The following is a 17,788-nucleotide window of genomic DNA, read 5'->3' on the forward strand; positions in this document are numbered from 1 at the left end:
ATATAAATATATATTAAATTTCCCACAATTCATCAGCAATGGCTCTGAGTCTGTGACGTTGTTTGGTATCTTAGGGAGGGGATAGGGAGGAACATCCAAAGCACAGGAATAAGACAGAAAAATCAACACAGGTAAAAATATTTTAATGTCATCCATTTTTAGTTGTTAAAAGATCGCCTGCCAGTTCCTTACGTTAAACGAAACTTGTTCGGCTTCATGCTATCAAGGAAATGTCAAGTGCCGACAGTAAACTAGCAACGTTACTTGCAAGCTTTCATGCTAAGGTGTGAGCTAACGGTAGTTGCTAGCAGACCTAGCATGTGTAGATAAACATTAGTTGAGTAGCTAGCCCGCTAACGTCCGTGTAGCTATGTGTGGGGTTTATATCTTGGGGTATTGGATAACGTCGCTTCATTCGGACGTCCTACTTTTAAGGTGGTCTCTCCACAGTTAATTGAAACAATTGTTAAAATAGGTAAGTGTGAATCCCGGTATAGGTGCCTTGAACGCAAAGTTATCCAAATTATGGTTTATTTTCAATTTGTAGCAGCGAGTTAGCGACACATCTGTGCGGCTAGCATTGCTACAGCCAAGAAGGGCTGCTATCACACGTCAGGTTGGTATTTAAACACCGGATTGTTACGCAGCGAGGCAGCAGTTTGCGGCCAACCATCTCAGTGCAGATGCATTTGTGGAGGATTGTCAGTCAAACGGAGCGAACTCGGGCAGATGAACGTGTGTTGACCACCAGGCCACTCTGTCACGGCGGCGATGTGGTGTGTTAGCCCAGCATGACGACCAGTGAAATCTCTTCATTGTGACATCTGTCATATGCTAATGATAACGTTTGTTCAATGCTTTTTTTTCTTAAATTTAGTTGTGTGTTCATATATATCTATATATTTTGATTGTTTGGAAGTAATTGAAAATGTCAGTTCGGTTCAGCCTCGGCTGTCTCGTGACTGCTGTCCCTGAAATCAGAAAGTTCTCGATCTCGATGTGGCAGCGTTAGGTTTTCCTTCCGAGTATTTATGAAGTAGCCCTTTTACATATTGGATAAGAGATATTCAGGATTTTATAACTGAGTTTATTGATATTGACCGTGTGTTGACATAAGGGTGTTTGCTCAAGACACACTCATTGTACTGTCGCACGTATGTTACACACTTGACAAGTAGTACGGTGCTTTCACTTTAGTCTGTTTTGAATCGAGCTCCATCGAGAACAATAAGATCTAAAACAATTCAGTGAATTGAAACTGATTCAGGAACTTTTTTAGCCCAAAATTCTGCCAGTGTGGCTGTGAAATAAGTAACTGGATACTGGACATTGCAGATGAAGTCTCCTAGATTTCTGTTGTTTCTTGTATGGGAATCAGGCATAAATTAATTATGGATATAAACGAACAACAATTAACGGCAAATGCATTCACGTTTTTTTTTTGAATAGTGCAACCACCACTTCAGGTTGAATTCATAGGATGTTAAAATTTCTGCCCTCATTTTCAATTTTCAGTACATTTTCAATAATACAGTAAGTGCAACCAACATTTCCACAGTAGGTTTACCTGCTACTTTTGCTTTTGTTTTGCAACATAAAAATAGTACATGATTTATAGTTCAACCGTTATCTCTTCAGGTTGATTTAACTGTAGGATTCCCTGCGACTTTTGCTTTTGTTTTTCAACATAAAAATAATAATATATTTAATATCAAAATTAAAGTGCAGCCAACATCCCTTTAGGTTGATTTGACAGTAGGTTTACTTGCTATTTTTGCTTTTACATGTCCTACAAACAGCAAGCAACTTATTTAGGACAGCTCCATCTTTTCAAAAGCCAAAGTGTTTCCACCCACTGGACATAATTGTGGCTTGATAATTTCTCGCTCTCGCCAGCTTCTACTCTCATCCACCATGCTACGTTTCATTGTTCTGAAATTCCCGCTGCTGTTGGTGTGTGGCGATGAAGTCACCGACAGTCAGACCAAATTGAGTAACGTTTAACATCTTTATCGTTAAAGTTTATATAAATTGTGAATGCTATGCACAACCCCAGTACCATTAATGCAAGCAAACATCAGCGGTCAGTCTATCGCTAGCTCCCTAACGCAAGCAGGTATCAGTCCTTTTGACTGCTCACAAGCAAAATGTAAACTAGATCTGATCCCAGGACAGCTTAGCTACACCGTACTAAAACCACTGGTAAAGACTGGTCTTGAACCATACTTAGTGAATGCCCTCCTTATTTGACAGGTTGTGCCGCCCTCCTGGCCAGGGAAGGAGAAGCACTTGGGACCATGAGTGAGAATGGCCCTCATACGGAGGCGCCAATGTACTTTGAGGTGGAGGTGGATCACCTGGATCGGGATGATGATGAAGAAGAAGAGGAAGAAGATAAGATTCATTTTAACAAAGATGAGCACCTCATCGCTGAACCTTCATCATCCTCTGGTCGGGTCTACGACCGCACTACAGTGCTCATTGAGCGGGACCCTATTCGGTTGGACGAGGAGGGTGAGGAGGAGGGTCACTGTGGAGGAGATGAAGATGGAGTCACATTCCTAACTGAGGGGGAAGGTGATGGAGATGAGGAGGAGGGCTCTCTGGCCTTCATGGCGGACCCTGATGCCATGTCACAGGGTTATGTGCACCACACCATTTCTCCAGATCAGATTCAGTTCACAATCAATCCAGGCTCCACCCCAATGCCACGTAACATTGAGGGCGCCACCCTCACCCTGCACTCAGAGTGTCCGGAGACCAAGCAAAGAGAGGTGAGCCACCATTAGCGTATCTCCTGAAATGTAAATAATACAATGTGTATATACAGTACAATACAGCTCCCGTAGACTAATAGGATGGGAAATTACTCACAGGGTACCAAACTCATTTCTTTTGCACACTCACAAAAGGATACCTCATGTTTTGAGATGTTCTGTGAATACTGGTGATTGATGGGTAGTGTTGGCATTATTTATGGATTTTTAGTGGCTTTATTTCAAACCTCAGCAGTGCGGTACATGAGCTTCAGCAATACTGTCTCACACACAGAAACTCTCAACCAAAAACTCGCTAATGCAGTTCACTGGCAGAAATCCTTGCCTAAGTGTGTAGTGAAAAATCTTTGTCTCTCTTCGAATGACAAGAGAATTTGTCACCCAGTACTAAAAGAGGAGAATATACAATTTTTAACTACTTTGGTTCTATTGTCAGGCTGCAGTGTGGAGACAAATTTAGATTTTCCACTACTTTGAATTATCAGGTAATCCAGGCCATTCTGTTAAAGGTCAATTACACTGTATTTTGAGAAGTTACTTCAACAAAGCATCGGTCAACCCCTCCTGTTGAATGCAGACTCTCAAGGCTACATCAGTGCAACAATAGCAGAGCAAACAGATACAGGAGGGGTTTTTTGGATGTCTCCAATATGTTTTCAAACTCTAAACTCTCTTGAAACTATGAAATGAACATTACATTTGTTTTAATTGAAAAACCCAACAGGGGTAGCAATACAGAGAAACAGGAGAATATTTATGCCGTCATTCACCACATTGAAGGGACAATGAAAGACACACTCATTCTCTGATAGTTAATATATGGGGTGTTCCTGGTTCTGCTTTTGTCTTTTATATTTGAAAATTTGTTCACACTGGTCTGTTGGTTGTAAAATATGGTGTATCACATCCGCTTTTTAGTGACGAATCCAGTACAGAGTTTGTAGTTGTGTCTATACGTCTTTTGCATTTGCCTGCATAGTTTGTTAGCACTGGCTGTTTGCATTTTTTGTTGGTATGATGCCGTAAGTTGTGTACTGTAATAATTCAATGTGTGTGCAAAGGTTTATTATCTTGATAGTCCTTAGGTTAATATTATCTTTGTCATGGTAGTGACATACTCATGACTGGCCTGGGCATTGTGCAGATATCCAAGAGGATTGTAGATGGAAACAATAGAGAAATGGAACCTACAGTGACTTGAATGGAATTTAGATTTTCCTCTTATGCCTACACTACTTTCGAATGAGGACATCAATGAAATCCCATAGTGGCCGATAGCCATTTTGTTGCACTGTTGTGAACCTAAGTGCCCTGTTACAAATAGCAAAATTAATCTGCACATCCAGACCTATTTGTCAAAACATGTCCTCTCCATGGAAAACTACCCTGCAGGAGTGGCTATTTCCTGAACATTCAATGACCAGCAACATCAAGCATTCAGTGGTGTCTCTGTTGAAACCTTTCCTTTGTAGTGTAGTGTGTGTGTGGTTTTTTTTTCCACTCTATGCATGTGACACCATAGCACACAATACGCTCTCACAATGATTGAACTAATGGTTGAGGAGAGTCACAGTGGTGGGGGAAATGAATACACCACAGAGCGTCAAGCTTTAGCTGGCTTCCCACAGGGGTTTGCAGAGACATTTGCTTAACAAATGATCCTTCCGACATCCTCTAGAGCAAAATTAACAGTTCTTTGAAGGGTTGCACTGATGGAGCATTACCACCTACATACACATTGTAGTTGTAGGTACTGTGATAATATAGAAATATCTTTAACTAGAAAACTAAATCCTTGTGGTTTGCACCTGCCTTTATAGTATGAAGTTGAGTATTTTCTCCCGAAGAAAACTGGTTAGCTTATGAAAGCGTTCCTCATGTCCAGGAGTCAAGCACAAGCATACCTTGTGTTGGCTGTGTGTTCAGTAGAGGATAGCATTTTCCTAAGAACAGAATGGATTGCTTCAATGCACATCACCCTGGGGCTTTTCTGTTGAAGAGGAGACTGCAATGGAGATTGGTGCTGCAAAACAGAATTAGATGGGATGTATTGCATGGAAGGCTGGGGTGTAGTCGTTGTCGTTGTCTTTTATACTCATCCGCTTCATGTGCTGACGGGTGGCTGAGTCACTGAGTTCAAGTCCACTCTGAAAGGTCACACGTACTCAGTCTGTCACTTCATCATATGGCAGGTCTGGTTATTGCTGAGCTGCATAAAATCAAATTACTCTCCCCTGGCTTTTTAAAATGCTGGGTAAAGACTTTGGTATATTTGTCTTTGCCTTGGCCTCCGCATAATTTCATTCATTAGAGAAGAATACCCCGTGGTTGGGACCCTCACTCCCTCTTATCTCCTGCTAATATTCCTCTACAGGTAAAGCGTTACCAGTGTATGTTCGAAGGCTGCACGAGGACGTACAGCACGGCAGGAAACCTGCGAACACACCAGAAAACTCACCGGGGCGAGTACACATTTGTGTGTAATCAGCAGGGCTGTGGAAAGGCCTTCCTCACCTCTTATAGTCTCAAGATCCACGTCCGTGTTCACACCAAGGAGAAGCCGTTTGAGTGTGACGTGCAAGGCTGTGAGAAGGCATTCAACACCCTGTACAGGTGAGTTTAGACACCACTTTGCTGTGTGTACCCTTCGTGGAATAGGATTTTATCCCAGTATTTGAAAAGGGCAACAGTCCCCTATATATGCTGGTGATGGGACTAGATGGACACCATGGACCAAACGCTAGTCTGTGGTTTACGAGACTATTATGGATTAAATCAAATGTGTGATGCCACTCTGCTCAGTTTGGTTTTCCTATTCAGGTTTATTGGAACACCCTTTATTGTTTCCGCAGACTAAAAGCACACCAGAGACTTCACACTGGGAAAACATTCAACTGTGAATCCGAGGGATGCACAAAATACTTCACCACACTCAGCGACCTGAGGAAGCACATTCGCACACACACTGGGGAGAAGCCATTCAGGTGAATATTTTGTGTAATCAAAACAGGTGAAATTCACACAAGTAGAAAATAAAGTAACTGCGGTATAGAACACATGTCATTAAACTGAGTTGCACGTGGGACTAGTTTACATAGAAGTTTGCTTCCCATGCTCTGCACATACACGGTTTCTATATGTTTGAACCTAATACAGCGAGCAGAGCAATCATGACCTACCAAATCCTGCTTCTAGAAAAGGCATCAGTGTCTTTTTACTCTCTGACATAATTTTGTATGTCTTTGTTTCTAGGTGTGACCACGATGGCTGTGGCAAAGCTTTTGCTGCAAGTCATCACCTGAAAACCCACGTACGGACACACACAGGTGTGTGTGTGTGTGTGTGTGTGTGTGTGTGTGTGTGTGTGTGTGTATGTATGTATGTATGTATATATGTGTATATATATGTGTGTGTGTGTATATATATGTATATATATGTATGTATGTATATGTATATGTGTGTATATATAGAGAGAGAGAGAGAGAGAGATATAGATATATAGATATATAGATATATAAAAATTATGAATATAATTTTAACCCACCCACATAAAAATTAGTGTGGGTGGGTAGCCAATCCATGGCAGGGCCAACACATACAGTATAGACAGACAACCATTCACTCTCACATTCATACCTACGGTCCTCTTGATGTCTTTGGACTGTGGGAGGAAGCTGGAGTACCAGGAGAGAACCCACACAGGCACAGGGAGAACATGCAGACTCCACACAGAAAGATCCCGTGCTGGAGCCGGGGCTCAAACCAGAACCTTCTTGCTGTGAGGTGGCAGTGCTGACCACTGCACCACCTGCCGCCATGCTGATTTATGTTCTTTGTAATTGTTTTGTAGGGGAGAAGCCTTTCAACTGTCCCAGTGATGGCTGTGAGAAGACCTTTAGCAGCCAATACAGTCTGAAGAGTCACATCCGGGGCCACGACAAAGGACAGCCCTTCAGCGTCACCCTCACCCACCCGCTGTCTGAAGTGAGTCACAACCCGGCAGCTTCTCAGTGTGTTGGACACATTTGAACTCATTCATGAAATATTCTTAAATACAAATTTGTACTTACACATGCTAGGATTTTTTATTTTCTGTGTGCATGTTGATGCCTGTATGGGTGTACAAATTCGTTCGCTAGCCAGTTTGATGAGTAACACCCATTGTCTTATACAACTGGTAATGTTTTCTTTGTACACCCATGATCCCTGCCTCACTAGCTGAAGTTACTTTCATATACACATTTTGAATCATGTAAACCAGGCTTTCTAACTTGATAAAGGAGACATTCTACACAGCATTTTAGTCTTAAAAACAAGCTGCATCCCTGCACAATGTCATCATTTGCAGTTCTCGCTCAACAAAACCTACCACTTTTTTCGACACTTTAGTTTTTGCTTTGTCCAATTTAGCTTCCACATCTTGTTGTTGTGACTCAGCTCTGGATCCTGTAGCTGTAGTTTAATTAGGTCCCATTCATCTCTTAATTGCAGGATGCAAATCATTCGCTGTGCCTCAGTGACTTAAGCCTCATCTCTACAGACTCTGAGCTACGAGAGAACATCCACAATGTGAGTCTGGACTTTTTCAATCAGGCAATGAAACATCAGTTGTGACATTTAAAGCTCCTAGATTCTGCCTGTTGCAATGTGTCATTTCAATGTTTGTGTCTTTCTAAATATACGCCAGGCGCAGAATTTGGACCTCAACAATGTGACCCCTGTGAAAATCTTCGAGCTCATGTTCCAGAGTCCTGAAAATAGTGTCAGCCAAGATGATACCAATCCCGCTGGTGAACTTTTTTTTTTTTTTTTAATTTTAATTGTAATGAATGTTTCTGTCCACTAATATGGGTTTTATTTCCTTCTTCAGAGAGCCTTGCTGAACCCTTCAGCCTACAGACCCCTCCCCAGCCCAGAGTGACAGATGCCTCACCTCTAATCACCTTCTCTCTCAATCCTACCTCCTCGTCTCGTTGCCACACAACAGCAGTCATGGAGGCTCCTTCCCAGCTCAGTCAGACCTCTTCGTCTCAGGCCCTCACACCTTCTCCTGGCACTGCAGCTGCCACCTCCACGCAGCCGCCCCCTTTCATGCAGCTAACAGCGCCCCAGCAGATCTCCGACGTGCCTGCTCAGGCTTCTGTCCAAGCACCAAGCCATGTCACCCCCCAGCACTACTTGGCACTGCCATCGACATTCCTTCAGCCGGATGGTGCCACCCAGACCACTCCCCTCTCTGCTCCTCCTGCAGTGGCTCCAGCACTGACCACCCCAGCGCCACACACCAGTACTGCTGTGACTGTTGTTGCAGGCACCACAACAGATGCGCTAGCAGCACAAACAGTGCCTTTGGCCAACAACCCTGTCCCCAGTTCCGGCCCTGGTCTGGCACCTACACCTGCCACCATTACCATAGCACCCACCCAGAACCTCCTGCAACCCAGCTTGGTGATGTCGGACCAGAACCTCCAGTGGATCCTCAGCAGTGCCACCAACAGCCAGCAGAATCCAGAACAAGCGGTGAGTCACTGGAATGTAATTTTGTGATGTGCTTGTAAACATGCTCATGTTGATGCATTCAACATGTTCACTTCTTTGTAAGTTTGGCCACATGAAGGATTAGCCAACAACCCAGCAGTACTCTTATGTTTTACTGTTTTTGTTTTTGATCTTACTTGATTTGTGGCATCCATGTTTGTTCACAGCCACATCAAGGAGCTCCCAAAGTGGAGAAAGTTTTCTTCACTACAGCCATACCAGTGGGAGGAAATGCTGGTAAGAGGGTGTCAATTCTCATATTTCTTCATGTTGTGTAATGAGCTCGTAAACTTTTTTTGACAAACTTTACATAACAGCAATTGCATTCACTCATTCATGCTATAATGGCATATTATTCATATACAGTATATTTCTGTATTATCACATGATGTCCAGAAGTTTTGAAAGGTTTGTATTATTAAATAGAAAATAATCTAATTGAGAAAATGTCTCTTTTGGGCCTTCGATTATATCCATTTTCTGTTAGTGTGCTTTGCTGGTCATTGGGAAAAGTTATAAAACTCTCATTCACCGAGACATTTAACTGTATCTGTAATGGTCTGTTGTGTCTGTACATTTGAAAACTTGGTGAAATTCTCTTTCCAGGCAGCTCAGTCCAACAGATCGGCCTCAGCCTGCCCGTCATCATCATCAAGCAGGAGGAATCGTGCCAGTGTCAGTGTGCCTGCAGGGACTCCGCTAAAGACAAGACTTCAAAGAGTGCCTCCTCCGTTGTGTCAGAGGCCCCTCCTCCCCCAGTATCGCAGCCCCCAGAGCCTCCACACCATCCTGCCTCCTCATCTTCCTCATCCTGCCACCCTGAGTCTTCCTCCAAGGTGGGTGAAGTGAGGTTGGAGGCCCCTTCTTCCAATTCCTCTTCACTTCAGACTTTCTCCACTATAGTGAGCAGCACTGCCCCCAACCCTCCATCTGAGGGGCTCGCCAACATGGATGTCTCTGACTTCCTCTCCCTGCAGAGTCCTGAGACAGCCACCAACATTGAGGCTCTGCTATTGGTCACTGATGACTTCAACATGGCCACGGATGGCAATCCTTAGAAGAGCTGCCTTCTGAGCTGCCAGTCTGGCACCCTGGTGGCCTGTAGCACCCTTTCATCCACAGGCATCGATTCCACCCACATCTCGACTCATTCTCCTTATATAGTGTGTGCATCAAACCCCCTATACCTGCAGTGCATTCTGTTCTCTATGGTATTGTGCAACATATATACACAAACTATGAATAATTTTGCTGTTGAGTCTCTTTGCAGTAGTTTTTAGAAGCAGGGTTAGTTTGCTTACTGAGATTTAGCATGTTAATGCTAATTAATGCAGGGAAACGTCAGTAGAGCCTTTGTCAAACATAATCAAATTGTATATAGTAATCCGTATAATCCAGTCTGAATCGATAGAATGAAACAAGCGAGTGTTGTCCAAGCACTGAAAACTTCAGATTTCAAATTTCCTGGCTTGGAAGTCACAAGCCTGAGCAGGAAAACAACTTGTCTGTATATCTTTGTACTGTACTAGAGACCCTAACAAATACTTAAAGCTGGTATGCAACTGACCAGAATGCACTGTATCAGAGGAATTTGCTATAGTTTTATCACGTATAGCTCCCAGTGGATTTCCATATGACTGTCAAGTAACATGAAGCGATTTCCTCAGTATTTGTTGTTGGAAAGCTAGGAAATGTGATTTTCTACAAATGTGACAGTTATTTACAAAATGAGGAAGAAAATGTGATCAGATCTGCCTGTGTAATTAAGTCAACACATTAAATAACTTGCCTGTAATTTAAAAACTAATTTAAAATTGTACATTTTAATTTATTTAAATGCTTGATGATTTCATTATACTTGTAATACTTTCATTAAGATAGCAGAAAAATCTTTTATTAATTTATTCTGATGACTTGTATTTTTTAGTTGATCTTTGTTACTGAATTGCTTTTCTTTTTTGAGAACGTAATGGGTTTTGGTAAGGCTTGAAAACAAAGACGACTGCACAATTTAGCTAATTACCCTCTAGGATCTGCTTGTTGTTTGCAAAAAGGAGAAAAAGTGTGTCCATAAAACGAGCAGTAAGCAACTGCTGTCAACATCCCATGTTTTCTAGGGCTGTGACCCTCTCAGGGATGCATCGAGTCATAACTGATCCTGGTTCCTTTTAATTTGTTTCTCGAGATGCCCCACACTTGCAGTAGCCCTACGTTTTTGCTGCACTCTTCCCTGTTTATTGCACACTAACTTCAAAGGTGAGTAATCTGACAGCTTATTAGCTGAGGTGCAGCACCACTATAGACTTTTTGTATACAACTGCTGTAAAGTATCATTGAAAAAAAAAACGAGATGGTGTCCTGGCGACAGTGTAAATAGAGTACATTTTAGTGTAAACATATGAGAAAACTTGTAGATTATTCCAGAATTTGTATTTTTGTATAGACTTTTGAATTACTAACTTGCAGAGTTTGGAGCTGATGTGTACTCCTGTGATTTAACACCCCCCCCCCCCGATCACATTTGTGCAGGTTTTTTCTGCAGTTTTGTTGCATAGTTCCATAAGCAACTAGTCTTCTGTTCAGTTGTCATAACTATACTTAACCCATAGCCTCCAGCTCAGAATAATTTAAGTGTGGCACACAATGCAATGATGCTAGAGACAAGAGGCTAGGTCCTGTATACCAGCGTGAGCCTCCTTCCCTCAATGGGCTCTTGCTTCAGCCAACGTGGAGAATCGCAGTGAGGCCATAGGAAAGCTGGTCACAGACAGTTTGGGAAGCGGATGTATGTGCTGCACTGCTTCAAATATGCGCGGCTACTCAACAGTAACAGATGCTTGTTATTGCAGGATCGCACATCACCGACTCACATCTGGGTATTTTGTTTCTTTTTACTGTAATTTGCTGGAGTTCTCCCTGGTTCACATGTATCGTACGGGCCGATATGCTATCAAAGCATCCAGACACGTTTCACGCTCGAAACCATTCCATTCCAGATATGCAGTATCAGGAACCATGGGATGACAAACCTTTGTAGAAAGATGCTCACCTTTTCCATGTTGAAACACTTGGAGTTACTGCCAGGAGTCACATTAACATACATACTGTCAATGAACTATGCAATTTTAAAGTGTGGCATACAGATGTATGAACACACACACGCCGCCACCCAAACAAGAATTCTTACTCCACCCTTCATGAGATATTGTGCTACAATCTTATATGCAGAGCTCCAGTGGCAAAAGTTGCCTTTCCAATGCATACACATGAAGCATGCCAGTTGATATTAACTTCCACTGTATTTTGAATTTGGGGTTTTTCCATTTCATGTCTGCATCCCGCTTTGCTTTTGCCTCCGAGGTAACTGGTTCAAAACCAATGATTTGTTTTGAAGGAGTACAGTGTTAACGAATGATTCTGTTCTAAGAATTGTTTTGGTCAAACGTATGCAGCTTTTCTTTATGGGTAAACGTTTTCATCTGGGCTCACTCACTTATCTAATCATCTCAGCCTTTCACATTGATAACCTGTTGGCTCGTCTACAATGATAGTTAAAGATGCCAATATTTGTTTCAGTTAGTAAGCAGAGAAGAGTTTCTGACTTTGGGTCCACGTTTGTCCTCCTGAGGTTTACCTGAAATGGTAACTGAAGCAAATCACATTTGTTTGGAAGCAGATTGGAAAATAAATTGGAAAAAGGCAGTGTGGTATTTTGTTTGGAAGCTTTGTTATTCCAAATATTCAAGAACATTTGGAAACCTGTGGGCTTCCAAAAAGATGTCTTTGTCACCCAAAGAGTGAGGAATTGTTAAGGATTTGTATTTTTTAAAGAATGTATAATGTGAAAATATTTGCTTATGCTTGTTTCGTATAAAGTAATGATAACTTTCTGAATTGAGAGCAATATAATACTAATAAAACCTTATACTTGTCACGGAAATGTGTTCAGTCAAGTGTTTTTATATTAAAAATTTAATTTATTTAAATGAGGTGAAAGGAAGTCTTTAGATCCATTTGTGATCAGGTCTGTGGTGGTAAAGACACATCCTGGAGAGCCGTTCTCTGTGGGATACAAACAAAATTAAGTTTTGAAGTTTTTTTAAAACACAGATGTTTAAGCTGGAAGAACGAAGCTCACCTTCAGAACATCGTTCAGAGCCTTCATGTCCTCCAGGATTTTGGAGCTCAGGCCTATTTTGTCAGACAGAGTCTCCAGTCGATCCTCGATGTTTCCCAGCAGCTATGAAGGAGTGAAAATGGTCACTTTGATTTCAACTTATCTCTCTACTCCAACAACCTCTTGGTTGTGACTGACCTGTTGAACTTGAGAAATGTCGTCAGTAATCGGCTTGGACATTTTGGCTGCTGTGCAATCTGTAATTTACACAAAATCAATGTAAGTGCTCGATCTGCAGCAACTGTGACGAAATGTTGCAGAGCTTCATTACCTGTGTTGGAGGCCATGACCTCAGACGTGGTAGTTGTAGTCTGCATTACAAGTTTTAAATTTGCCACTAACAGCAGGTGATTCAGATGTCCCTGATGAAATGATCATTTAGAGGTGTGTGCTAATGGCCGTTTGCTTAGGTGCTTGAAATTACTCATTAACCACTGTTGTGCCACTTCATGTTGCAAAGCCAATTTATGAAGGATATTTTAGTTTTAGTTTGGTCATTTTAATGAATGGGATTGTCTTGTAACTTTTTTTTTTGGGGGGGGGATGCCATTTCAGATTTCTGTGCCTTCATTTACTTCCATCATACGTCATGTATACAACGTGAAACAAAAATAGTTAGTTTTTAATTTGGACCGTAAGTAATAGACAGCAAACCTCATAATAAAATCAACAGAAATGCTGGACTGCATCTGGGTGTAAGCGCAATGAAACGCTGGCCCTTTAAGAAAACTATGTCACTGTTTGGGGGCGTCACCCGGAAGAGTATCCCGACTTCCTCGGCAACATGTTCCCCGACAGTGAAACGACTCAGTGGTTGGACGGAGCTCTTGTATGAAGTCCTTGTGTCACCTCGCTGTGAATTTGATTAAATCCCGACGAGCGCACAGTTCAGCTGCGGCTCCACGACACGGAACGGAGATGTGTAAAGAGCTGAAGACCAAAGTGCTGCGTCTGTCTCCGCTGAATTGCAACGGGCCGCTTGTCTCAGCGGAGGCCCAGACCGGTCAGTTATGTTATTCAGCAGCTGAGCTGCATGTGCGTCCGCACCCGGAATGTGTAGAAATGGGATGAATGGCTGCTTTAGTATCCAATGCTGTGACGGTAACTAACGTAAACATTGCAGCGTGTTACATCAGATTCTTCCGCTTCATTGCGTCCGGCTTAGCCCTGCCCACGTGTACCATCAAAACTGGGGTCATGGTATTGGAAGCTCGGGAACCACAAATGAATTTTCGATATAATGTGTCCACAGGGCAGTACGAATAGGGAGTACTTCAGTGTGATGTGATAAGTAATGTTTGAAAAGAGTTATGGCTGTGGTAGTGAGGTAATTGTACACATTCCATCCAGTATTGTTTAGTTCAGAGTGCAGGCAAACCTGGTTTATTCTCAAACCAGTTCTCATTCTGTTTACACTGTATTTTGCAAGTGATAAGGTCAGATTTGTTGTGTCCTGATGTCGCTCACCCATCTACATGACACCATGACACGTTTTCAATTAAAATGTGACTGACGTGTCAAGTTAAAACAATCGCGAAACTTTTCAAAATTCTCTTGAAATCCCATTTTAACGCCCAGACTGAGACGAGTAGAACCAGATTTCAGTCCACCTCCCAATGTTCGGAACAGATTGGCAAAAATCATATTTAATGCTTTTCTTTGCTGTCCTGAAATCCTCAAAAATGAAGCCTTAATGTTTGGTATGCGTTTGAGAAGTACGACATTTTTGCTCATCTTTTCATCTCAAAGCGACTTTTACCTACAGATGAGCCATAAACTGTAGTTGTATACAGTTTATAGGAGATAAGTTGAGCCTGCTTGAACTAACAAACATTTTCACAGGAGGTTATTGTGAACTGTGGTATTTGATGAAGTTCTTGAGTGTCCCAGCAAATACCCACAAATCTCTTTTCTGCCTTCCCTGGTTTGTCTGCTGCAACTCTCCCATCCCCCAGAACCTTTCACTGTGCTCCACTGAGCAGGATGATATTGGACTTCTGTCATGGTACGAGGTGCTGCTGTGGTTAAAGCCTGGTTGACCCTCTTTGGTTTGGATTTGCAGATGCTGCTGACATCCTGAGCTGCACGGTGAAGGCTCTGAAGGAGGGTCACGTGGTCGCCGTGCCAACAGACACCCTCTACGGCGTGGCGTGCCTGGCTCAGAACTCGGAGGCCGTCAGAAAGATCTACGACATCAAAGGACGAAATGAGCAGAAACCGCTGGCCATCTGTGTGGGAGAAATTCAGGATATATATAAGTAAGTCTGGCCCCATGTCAGTACACAGAAACTACTGCAGCGGTTTAAAAAAGGCGTCCAAGGCTCTTTGAATCGGCTGTGAGGTGTGAAATTAGTTCTTTTTTGTGTTCATCCCTTGCAGCAGAGTGACTGTGAACTGATAGATGGTGGCAGCGTCAAACACGGTGTGTGTGTGTGTGTGTGTGTGTGTGTAGATTCTGTAAGGTGGCAGTGAAGAGAGAGCTGCTGGCCGACCTGCTGCCTGGTCCTGTCACGCTGGTGTTTGAACGGTCGGACACCCTCAATGCGGACCTCAACCCCTTCACCTCAGTAAGTCCACACTTGGACATCTGCGAGTATCCATGAGAAAAATGGGAAATTCACCACTAATCGCTCAGTGAACGTGATAAGTCTCTTGTCTTGTTTTTTTTCCTTAAATGAATCCCTAACATCTGTTATTTTTGCCGCTCAGCTTGTAGGTGTTCGCATCCCAGACTACGCCTTCATGAGGCGTCTTTGCCAGATGTGTGAGGAACCTCTCGCGCTGACCAGCGCCAACATCAGCGCACACACCAGCACTGTGGCCGTCCACGTAAGTGTGTTTACAACTGACGCGCTGAGAGACGATGCAGGACGAGAGCTTACGATGCAGCAAACACTTTCTCCCCTTTTCTTTTTCGATTGCTTCCCAGTTGAGTGTAGGTGTATGTGTCTCTTCGTTTCACACTGAGACAAATAAATGAGCACATTTTGAATTTTACTATTAAATTTGAGTTACATCTTCAGGAGCTTGTAAATAAAGCTGAGCCCCTGAGTACATAAACATAACGATTGGACTGGCGGTGTGAGCAGATTCAGAGTCTTCACTGTGGAGTTACTGTAGAGACGCACACTGCTGTCTCCTCCCTTAACCACATGATCATGATGAGGAAGATCAACTTAAATCCAAACCTAACCTCCTTGAAAAATTCCTTATTTTGCCCAAAACACAATCATTCACTGAACCTCACAATTGTTTATCGTGACGAACTCCAACCAGACTTCCCGTAGCATGCTAGCTCTCTGTTAGCCTCGTGTTAGCGGCACAGTATCCATCTGTTAGCCTCTCACTCTGGACAGACCAATCACTGGAATGTGATTATCTTCTAAGAGCGCTGTGTGTTTCCTCTGAAGGAGTTTCAGGAGCTCTGGCCCAAACTAGCAGTGGTAGTAGACGGTGGACCAATAGGAGACCAGCGTCGCCTCGGCTCAACAGTAGTCGACCTTTCGGTACACAGCAAATACCGCATCATCAGACCCGGCTGGTAAGTTTGATCTTTTACTTTGAGGGGAATGTAATGCAGTCGCATGGGACGTGTTCTCATGTATCCAGTCAGCTATTTGATTGTAGCACAGAGAAAGTAAAGGTACACTTTGTAAGAGTATAGTCTCATTCTTCCCAAGCTAGCGACAGCCTGTACTTATCTGTAGTGTTGAATGTCCTCCGCTGCACTTTCTGGCTGTGTCATTTTTGCATGGAGAAGCTACGGTTTGACCAGAGATCAAATAAACAGGTAAATTAAAAGGTTCAGGTGTGTTTAATGAATAAATCCCGTAGAGGTGAATGTCTGCTTTGCCTCGACCACCAATGTTACCGAGCCAGTGGAAGCAGCTGCTGTGACTCTCACTCTCCAAGACAGTAGGACACAAAATAAAGAGAAGCTGTACATTAGGTCCTCTTCCCACAGGTGTTAACATGATATTACAGTCTTTAAAACACAAGTTTGTTACCTTGTAATAATTTATTAATTGTGACTGTTGACAGTTATGTCTGTCAACACTCAGCTGCCACAAATGCTAAAGTGAGCATCACTGACTCAACTTGCTTTACAGAGAATCATTTTTTTTAGACGCCTGTGATTTTTGTTGTTGTTGTTTTCAGTGCCTTTTCTTCAACCCGCAATGTGCTGGAACACAAACATGGGCTTTCGGAGGTTTCAGGGTGATGATGGCCTTTGAACTCTCAACACGCTCAGGCGCACAACGAGCTTTAACGGTTTCTCATGCTCACGCGGGAGGTTGAGTCTTGGCTGAGAATGATGAACGGTTGAAGTCACCCCGGACTCAGGAATGAATTTAGGGGCTGATAATCTTCCGGTGGCTAGATGAGGGTTTGGTGTGGGGTTTTTTTTGTTCACGGATCATATGTTCTATATTAATACGATTGCTATCATGGGATCATTTGGGATTTCATTACGTTTCTTGTTTATTTTTTTTAAAAATTGTGCAACTAAGTAAGTTATTTAACGGCATATTTTTGCCAAGTGCCACAGCGATCCAAGTTATCTTAAAATATTTATCTTGACGGAGAGTATGTAGTGATTGTCAGTGTTTGATACTGTTATACTGACTATATTTGTACTCTTTTTTTTTTTAATGAAATGTTAATAAATTCCCTTTATACATTAGCTAACATCAAGCTCAGAAATTCAGCTGTATTTTCTCTCATATTGTAGCTTAAACTCTACTACATTTACAAGCTAGGAAATGTTTGTTGCTTAGCACAGTGGACCAAGTGGATGTATAAATGTTGTCTGCCCACTTGCCTGTTAAAAACTGAAGCATCTTTTTTGAATGTTATTTTATACCTGGCACCTGATGTAAAGTGAAGTGGAAAGATCGTACAACCTTGGCATCGCCACAATAAAAGCCTCATCATCAATGAGCACGGATGTAGTCTGAGATGTTCCATCTGGATTTCAGTCCTGATTTATTCTGATACATTTATATAAAACGGGATCAGACGCAGTCGGGGAAAACGCTCCATCATTGGCAGGGGAGATCAAGTACAACCAAGATTTAAATTAGACCACTCAGAGGGGCTCTTGGCATAAAAACCAACCAACATGACATCAAGAAGCACACTTTTATTCTCAAAAGCTTGACTGAAAGTTTCTACTTGGCTGAATGGCTAGACAGCGTTAAATTTAAACCAAAAATCAATACACTGCTGTACCCTATCTACAGAACATTTATTCATAAATCCAATCCAAAACAACAATCGTCACCTTTTCTCTTAA

At 42.5% G+C, this 17,788-nt stretch overlaps 2 protein-coding genes and 1 long non-coding RNA gene across 6 annotated transcripts; 2 read left to right on the forward strand and 1 right to left on the reverse strand.

Moving 5' to 3' along the window:
- Positions 1-44: 44 nt before the first annotated feature.
- On the forward strand, positions 45-12,249 carry mtf1 (metal-regulatory transcription factor 1). 4 transcript variants are annotated; one of them, XM_086218040.1, is made up of 12 exons: positions 45-131; positions 2,254-2,774; positions 5,152-5,390; positions 5,630-5,761; positions 6,030-6,103; positions 6,628-6,761; positions 7,269-7,346; positions 7,465-7,567; positions 7,648-8,297; positions 8,483-8,552; positions 8,922-9,151; positions 9,293-12,249. In XM_086218040.1, exons 2-12 carry the CDS (start codon positions 2,298-2,300, stop codon positions 9,371-9,373), a joined length of 2,268 nt encoding a protein of 755 aa, XP_086074166.1. In that variant the 5' UTR covers positions 45-131; positions 2,254-2,297; the 3' UTR covers positions 9,374-12,249. The 4 variants fall into 4 exon arrangements, with proteins under 4 accessions (XP_086074166.1, XP_086074163.1, XP_086074164.1 ...); XM_086218037.1 differs by having other exon boundaries at positions 8,922-12,249; XM_086218038.1 differs by lacking the exon at positions 45-131 and adding an exon at positions 156-475 and having other exon boundaries at positions 8,922-12,249.
- A 20-nt stretch (positions 12,250-12,269) lies between these two features.
- On the reverse strand, positions 12,270-12,858 carry LOC147253047 (uncharacterized). Its single transcript, XR_015118523.1, has 4 exons — positions 12,764-12,858; positions 12,631-12,689; positions 12,454-12,555; positions 12,270-12,377 (listed from the first exon to the last, which is right to left on the reverse strand). It is a non-coding gene; the product is annotated as an uncharacterized LOC147253047 (long non-coding RNA).
- A 395-nt stretch (positions 12,859-13,253) lies between these two features.
- Positions 13,254-17,433, forward strand: yrdc (yrdC N(6)-threonylcarbamoyltransferase domain containing). The gene is made up of 6 exons (XM_086218042.1): positions 13,254-13,495; positions 14,555-14,750; positions 14,945-15,059; positions 15,202-15,321; positions 15,903-16,033; positions 16,651-17,433. Exons 1-6 carry the CDS (start codon positions 13,324-13,326, stop codon positions 16,712-16,714), a joined length of 798 nt encoding a protein of 265 aa, XP_086074168.1. The 5' UTR covers positions 13,254-13,323; the 3' UTR covers positions 16,715-17,433.
- The last annotated feature ends 355 nt before the right edge of the window (positions 17,434-17,788 follow it).

Source organism: Aulostomus chinensis, chromosome 11 (assembly GCF_037954235.1).
Source record: "Aulostomus chinensis isolate RoL2024-O1b breed Wild chromosome 11, RoL_Achi_v1.0, whole genome shotgun sequence".
NCBI lineage: Eukaryota > Metazoa > Chordata > Actinopteri > Syngnathiformes > Aulostomidae > Aulostomus > Aulostomus chinensis.

Coding starts and splice junctions, on each gene's coding strand:
- yrdc (XM_086218042.1), top strand. CDS start 13,324: ATGAAGTCCTTGTGTCACCTCGCTGTGAATTTGATTAAATCCCGACGA. Junction 15,060..15,201: donor ACCTCAACCCCTTCACCTCA/GTAAGTCCACAC, acceptor TTTGCCGCTCAG/CTTGTAGGTGTTCGCATCCC. Junction 16,034..16,650: donor CGCATCATCAGACCCGGCTG/GTAAGTTTGATC, acceptor TGTTGTTTTCAG/TGCCTTTTCTTCAACCCGCA.
- mtf1 (XM_086218037.1), top strand. CDS start 2,298: ATGAGTGAGAATGGCCCTCATACGGAGGCGCCAATGTACTTTGAGGTG. Junction 5,762..6,029: donor ACTGGGGAGAAGCCATTCAG/GTGAATATTTTG, acceptor CTTTGTTTCTAG/GTGTGACCACGATGGCTGTG. Junction 7,568..7,647: donor AGATGATACCAATCCCGCTG/GTGAACTTTTTT, acceptor TTCCTTCTTCAG/AGAGCCTTGCTGAACCCTTC.